This window comes from Coptis chinensis, chromosome 7 (assembly GCF_015680905.1).
Source record: "Coptis chinensis isolate HL-2020 chromosome 7, ASM1568090v1, whole genome shotgun sequence".
In the NCBI taxonomy this organism is placed as follows: domain Eukaryota; kingdom Viridiplantae; phylum Streptophyta; class Magnoliopsida; order Ranunculales; family Ranunculaceae; genus Coptis; species Coptis chinensis.
The window spans coordinates 85,158,305-85,165,631 of record NC_141462.1 but is presented as its reverse complement, the minus strand read 5'-3'; the positions used below and the strand labels follow the sequence as shown (position 1 = coordinate 85,165,631).

At 37.0% G+C, this 7,327-nt stretch overlaps 1 protein-coding gene across 1 annotated transcript; it reads right to left on the bottom strand.

Annotated features, from left to right (window-relative positions):
• Nucleotides 1-2,053: 2,053 nt before the first annotated feature.
• On the bottom strand, nucleotides 2,054-7,086 carry SYP31 (syntaxin of plants 31). The gene is made up of 6 exons (XM_086572870.1): nucleotides 6,801-7,086; nucleotides 6,468-6,718; nucleotides 6,257-6,387; nucleotides 4,532-4,570; nucleotides 3,078-3,272; nucleotides 2,054-2,450 (listed from the first exon to the last, which is right to left on the bottom strand). The coding sequence occupies exons 1-6, from the start codon at nucleotides 7,021-7,023 to the stop codon at nucleotides 2,291-2,293; spliced, it is 999 nt and encodes a 332-aa protein (XP_086428996.1). The 5' UTR covers nucleotides 7,024-7,086; the 3' UTR covers nucleotides 2,054-2,290.
• Between the last annotated feature and the right edge of the window lie 241 nt (nucleotides 7,087-7,327).

Genomic DNA, 7,327 nt, shown 5'->3' with positions numbered 1-7,327 from the left:
ACAAATTCATGTCATAAATAAATCTTGGTACCATTACATTGGCTAATCAATCAACCTTCCATGTAAAAACTTTTCAACGTTACGAGTCCCTTCCAATTGTCAATTTATCTATACGCAATCTAGACTTCTTAGGTATATACTTTGATTGTTACTATACTCCATGAACTTATGAGGAATTAGTAATGGCGTTACTGGATGAAGCCTCATCCTTTAGACCTTTCAAGTATTACTCTTTCGAATGTGTTCCTCCGACCATTCAATCTAAGCAAAGGAATTTAGAAATTCTTCTTGAACTATTTTCATGGCTTGTTGCAACATGCATGCCCAACATAATTGCTTTGAGACGAAGTTGCCTTAGATGCCACATTATTGGGTATTATTGAAACATCGATGAATTATCTTGCATGAACTTTTGAACTCACCTTATAATTAAGTATCATTTGCATAAGGAGATAGTGAGGATTATTTTATTCTTTTGAAATGCTTTAAATAGTTATTTGGCGTGAAATTGTACATTCCAAAAATATTGTATACACTTTTGTCAAAGCAGAATGTCGTAGGCAAGGGTCATGAGTCATGACTAGTCAATATAACATAACACGACTAGTGCTAAGTGGTGGCTCAGATCTAATTTGATGCCTCGAGATATGGGTCATAATAAATAATTATTAGCAGTTTAACAAGAAAACAAATACTTAATATACGAATCTCATGCCAATCTCTAACAATTTAGGAATAAAACTTAATAATCTACCGTCTTTTACTATTTTTAGGCCCCATCAAATAAAATCCTAAAATTTTGGTGTTTTGGTATTCAAACGCCCCATTTGCATATCTTAGGTTTTGGAACAAGGATTTTGACCTTCCATTTCATCAGTCTGGATTCTGGATAAGCAATTATGAGTTACTTATGCAATATTCCGAGTGAGAGAACCAAAAGATTAACATCAATCACGAGCAGTTTCTAGTTAGATTATGGCATCTCCAATGGGGGTGTAAACCGTATAGAGTGGAATTTTTACACTCCAAATGTCAAAAAACTCTTTTCAATGGGAGTGTTATACCGTAGGTAATAGAGTATTAGTTGATAGAGAGGGTAGGGAATTCCCCCTCTCGCTATCAGCTCATAAAAAGCTCGGGCGACACTCGAACAGACAAGTGACGTCCGAATTTGTTTTTACTCAGATGTCTGTTCGAGTGTCGCCCGAGCTTTTTATTAGCTGATAGCGAGAGGGGGAATTCCCCACCCTCTCTATCAACTAATACTCTATTACCTACGGTATAACACCGCCATTGAAAAGAGTTTTTTGACATTTGGAGTGTAAAAATTCCACGCTACACGGTTTACACCCCCATTGGAGATTCCCTTACAAAGAGGAATTTGGATACAGTGGGTCAAGCATGTAGATGGACCATTACATAAAAACTGTTACCACACAAAGTTTTACCACGGTCCGAATGATCGGTATATACAGCCGATTTTTGTACTATTTCGTGCTTAATATCCACTGGGTGTGGTATTAAGACACTAATTGCTCGACCTCCAATTTCACTGTCAGCCAACACGCTATCAAGAAGACAAATTCATATTGCTGATAGAAGTAGCAAATGGCATGGCGAGGATGTACCAATTGCACGCTGAAGTAGACGACGAGGATAATTGAAAGACTCTTTAGCCATCTTTCTGACAAATTACTATGGGTCTATGGCAAGGTGTATATATGAACTAAAACACATAACAAATAAATCAAGCACATACGAGAAACATAATTACCTGAACTGAATTGCTAACAAATAAATCAAGCATAAATGAGAAACGTAATTGCAAAGCTCCAGGTATATATTCTTAGGGTCCTTAATCCTTATTGGCTTATTCTCACATATGCCCCACACGTGGGGCTAATGACACTGACACCACATGACTCGAGATATTTTCTGAAGAACGCTAATGTCTCGATCATTTGAGCGCATTTGATATTTTGATCTCATTTTGTTAATGATGATATCGTCAGGTGTTCTTCAGAGATGCTTGTTACAACTAACAACCGACATATGTGGGGAAAATATCCAATTATCATGTAATCACCAATATAAAATGTATCATTGTATGATCGTATTGGCAGTTTAATGAGTTCTTTACATTTCCTATCAAAAGAATGTCTATTTTAATGGCATGGAGGCACCCTTACTCGGTTCCCTAGGGAGGCAACCGTAACTACAACCAAAGCTCAAAACCGGCAATATATACATCACAAGGAACCATGGCACAATGCTGCACTGACGAAATACATTACACCACAAAAAAGACAAACACCATCAAGAAAAATATGAGAACGGCAAATATCTTGATTAAGAGCCACCTGTTTGAAGATATTTGGTTCAAATGCTTTAATAGAGCACCACGGGCACCTTCGACATTTGATAATGACTCGTCCATGTTATCATCGATCCTGCACATTTTTTTCATTCATGCATTGTGAATAAAGGAGCAATTTCGCAAATAGACCAACAAAAGAAAATTAAAGAAAAAACAACGGAACAGGCACATCCAAAATTTGCAAGCGTTGGGCAACTTCAGAAAACTTTTTGATGGGAAAGTAGAAACAATCAAGAAATAAATGAAAACCAGTTGCTGCACATCCAGTTAACTCAAAAAACAACATTCTGAAAAATGAAGGCCAGGTCAAGAACACACTAAATGCAAAACCTTATGCACTCCTCTGCCCTGAGATGGTGAAAGGCAAAGCGTTGGGTAAAACTATAAGCGCAAGGAGAGCTGTAAATAGTTACCTATTTAACCAGAAGTACACAATTACTAATGGTTTCGGTTACGCAGACATATAGCAGTAGGAGCACGTTGATGTGCAACAAGTCGAACTAGAGCCGATTTACCCATCCCAAAACCATTATCAAACAAGTCGTTCTGGTTATAGATCCTTCATTTTAGAACCAAAAAGAGACAAACCTAAATAGATAGATCCAAAACAGACGACTCCATTTGGAATAGGACCAGAACTGAGCCACTGACACCCTTAGATGCAAGGTAAATAAGGTAAATGTAGATAGATAATAAGAACCTGATAGCTAATTCCCCCTGCTGCGCAACCATGGTAGCCAACTGTGTAAAAATTCCCCCAAGCTCGGAAATCGTGGACTCCACATTCTGAAGGGCAGATGCCCGGTTCTGTACAAAATCCTCTTGCCTTGGAACGACCTGTTGCAACATTGAAACTTCCATGTTGGATGAGCTGCTATCCGCAGCTAGTCTCCGCCTGGCATGTTAAGATTTAAGTTACTGTGAAAAAAAACATTAGAAGAAAGCTACAGATGGCTTTTTAACTTCAACAGGCAGCGTCATTTTCGTATTATTATGACGCATGAGAAAAGTATGATTACTTAAACGAGTGTGAAAACTTTAAAGCTGCAAAGGATGACATTCTTCAGTTGTTCGCACAGGATGACATTCTCCAGTTGCCCCATTTTCTGCCTAAACTTCTTAAACAGTGGTTCCAATGACATTGCAAAGGAGAAGTTGCTGAAGGCCTAGAGTTAGGGTCAGAGAGCTACGCTAAAGCAGCTAGAACAGTACTCATTTATTTAAAGAAGTTGAACACAGCCCTTCCCACCATATGCCTGAAATCCCATATATTTACACTGTTGCTCTTCCACAAATCGGCTAAATCATCTGCTGTGTATTTAATGTCAGGCAGCACAGCATCGCTGCGTATATGAACAACAAATTTTCAATTAATGTTTAATCGATGGCTGCATTTATCAGTCGCTAGCCTGAGGCCGGATTGAATCTCACATTTTCACTTCTTGCTCTAAGTCTAGATACAGTCTCGATTCCTCACTCAGGTGCATGAGATAGCCCCTTGGCCTCCATTCTTCCAGATAGTTATAACCACCACTACTTTTGTTTACAGGTTTAAAAGAGTGTGAGTCCTCTGGCACAGTTGCTACTCAAGGCAGTTAAAGTGCCGATGAGCTTGCAAATATCAGGTTGGTGCTATATTTGCCATAATGATCAGTCAAGCTTGATTAAGAAAAACGCGGTTTTGCCTACAAATACAAACCCCTTCTCAATGCGCAAATAAGATGCTTCCCATAGACCATAGTTTAATGCAAAATCACAAGAACACCAAGCAATCAGCTCAAGAAAACATTAACCAACGTTATGAAGATGAACAGATTATTCAGATACTGTAAACGACATAATCGATCTAGGCGGTCATATCAACTCATCTTCTAGAGAACTTTTGAGGGTGGGATATTAATGTGCAAAAAAGCTAATAAAACTGAATACTTTATATCTTCTTTCAAAAATAACCAATTTAAATGTTTTGGTGCATCCTTTTCATGTGAGAGTATTGTCTCAAGGATGAAGCTAGATGGTGCAATAATTTATTCTTCTGGAGATGTTGAGTTGGAGCCATCAAATCAAAACCTCAGGGTAAAGTAGTTATGAATTGGGTTATTTAGGTCTTGGTCCTACTTGATAATAGAACGATGGGAAGGAAATGAGACACACCTTAGTTGGTTGCCACCTTGAACTCCACCTGAAGTTGTTCTGATAACAGAAACACAGAAACAATAGATAATTATGACCTGTAATAAAGGAAATATCTATCCAAACACCAATAAGGGTGTGTTTGATTGTAGGGAGAGAATTTTCCACAATATACCATTCAGGAGAATGGTGCTTCAATATGTTTCTTTCTAGATAATAGTTTTTCCACCAGTATTTTCCATACAAAAATTATTTAAAAGTCAACAATCTAAGTATGGTAATTAGAGCATGCAAGAACTAAAAATTAAGTATACAAATCGTGAGGCATTGTAAGCTTGGGCCTCAAACCTCATTGAATATCAAAGCTCACAACGCATGCTTAGGGCACTGGTACTCGTTGCCTTCACAGTTTCACAGCTAAGTTACATTGACACAGATACATGTCTGTATCCGACACGGATACGAAGTGTCTGACACAGTGAAATTTAAAAAATTGAGGTATATCACATACAATATGTGTCAGTGTGTGTCCAACACGGACACGTTGATACGTCTCCGACACGGATAACTTATGAAATATGGAGTGTCAATGTAACATAGCTTCACAGTTACTGTCTAGCAATTCAAATCACAAACTGGTAGACAGAGCAGACATAATGACACTACATACTATAAATCACTCAAAAAAACAAACCTTTCAGAGGTCTGTTGTTTGCAACACAATAAGAAAACCAATAATACATATTTGTAAATTTAACTGGTCTCGAGTGAGAGAGAATGAGAAACACATATATACGAAAAAGCAGATGAAACTCATAAAATAAGTTAGAAACAAAGAAATACACAAAGATAAACAAAGTAATCAAGTACAATAAAGGGAGAGAGACAAGAAGATGGGGAAAATAATACTAAAGTTTACTTCAGTTTCTCGTCAATAAACGGCACGGTAGAAGCATTTTTATTTTTAAACTCAGTTTCTAGTCTTAAATGGCATGTTCAATGCATGACTACTAATTTTGGTACAGAAAGTTATAAAGCAGTGATTCATACTGGTTTTTGGCACATTGGACTTTGATTTTAGTACTTTTTACGCTTTTTTTAAAACCAGCATCTTATTCGTCCTCAGATTTGGTTTTTCAATCTTACTGGGATTTTACAAATTATTTTAATAACACTTGACTTATTGCTATCAAAAAAAGAATAATTCAATCATTTTTTTTTATATAATTAAATCATAAGATCACATCTCAGCAATTATCTCTATCTCTCTGGACATGGTTAAATTTCTAACAACTTGACCCAGTAAGCTGAGAGGGATTATCCTACAGAGTCAGCAAACTGATTTCTTAAGGATTTCAAGTTATGTACACGATGGGCTATTTGAATTACCACGTTAAGATAGATATATATTTACTTCCATACAGAGTTATATGAACATGTAGCCACTGACAACAACTCATAGTCTTGTCAACTGATGTTCACAAAAACAGGTCAGTATGACAGGGAGTTCACGATTCTTATTCCCAATTAGTCACATTATATCAGCTAAGATCCATACTCCATTAGATATCTCCATAATGATAAGAACTAATACACTGAATTACTAAAACAGTAATAACAAGGGCAAAGAGAGCTAACGCTACAATTCTGTTAATCTACTAACACTAACAGCTAGCATATCCATGACTGCTACTGCCTATTAGCACCAAAGAAACATCTAAAATGGCAATGCACTTATGCACTCACGTTGATGGTGGTGAAATGCCGGATGTATTATTATTTGACCAGGGAGGCGGTTCAGTTAAAGGCTTCGCGTGATTGACAAAAGGTTTCTCTCTTGAGAAAATTTGTTTCCTGCTTTCATGAGCCTTCAGATTCTGCCGAAACAAAAACAACACTTAAAAAAAAAAAAATGATGCAGGAAAGCAAAATGTTAGACCTCAAAATAAACATTCACCTCAGTCCTTGTAGTCAATACATCCTGAAACTGTTTTGTGGACACCATGAGTCTGGTTTTCAGGTCATCACAAATAGTAGTTGCATGGACAGCTCTGTCTTTAGAACAATTCTCATTGGCTATTTCCAAGTTTTGAAGAGTTTGTAAATCTGAAACTGCCACGTTCAGTGATGTGATATCATTTTTTATCAAAGCAGTAAGTTCTTGTATTTCCACTAGTGGATCATCGAACATAGACGACCTCTTTGACACTGCATATCAATTAATATGTCACATGTTTTAAAACCAAAAAAAAAAAAAAACAAATGTACAAATATATTGGAAAAGACTTACATTGGGCAAGTCTAGAAATCTTCTGAGAAGTTTCGAAAATGCCTAAACCAATTCTAGAAGCCTTTCTTTTGAATTCAGATTGAGAACCCGCTGATGACGTGGACGCTTCGAATGTGTCGGAAGAAGTATTTGTGATTATTCCTTCGGTCTTTTTTAATTTTTCAGATAATGAACGGAACTCTGAAGTTCGGTCTCGATACGCAGAAACGTTGGGCGATGGCATTTTCGGAATAAAATTTGGGTTTGATCTTGAATCGAATAAGAGAGGAGAGCTGCTCCCGGGTTTAAATACTTTAATCGATATATATATATTGGAATTTCGGAAACCCGGTTTTCCGGCATAAAAGCAAAATATCGTTGTATAAAAACCTGGAACAGTTGAAATTTTATCTGCGTCTGTATACTTTGGTGGGAGATTGTTGTCTTTTAAACGTCACTGCTCTTGAATAATTGTTTCTAGGGGTGCCAATGGGTACGATTACCCGAAACCCAAGTCGAATGTTTCGGTTCTGGGTCTTAAAAATTAG

Bases quoted from the DNA above. Each gene is read 5' to 3' on its own strand.
- SYP31 (XM_086572870.1), bottom strand. From the start codon at position 7,023: ATGCCATCGCCCAACGTTTCTGCGTATCGAGACCGAACTTCAGAGTTC. The intron at 6,719-6,800 runs GTAAGTCTTTTC...ATTGATATGCAG, and splicing joins GATTTCTAGACTTGCCCAAT to TGTCAAAGAGGTCGTCTATG. The intron at 4,571-6,256 runs GTGAGTGCATAA...TTCTGTTATCAG, and splicing joins GGCATTTCACCACCATCAAC to AACAACTTCAGGTGGAGTTC.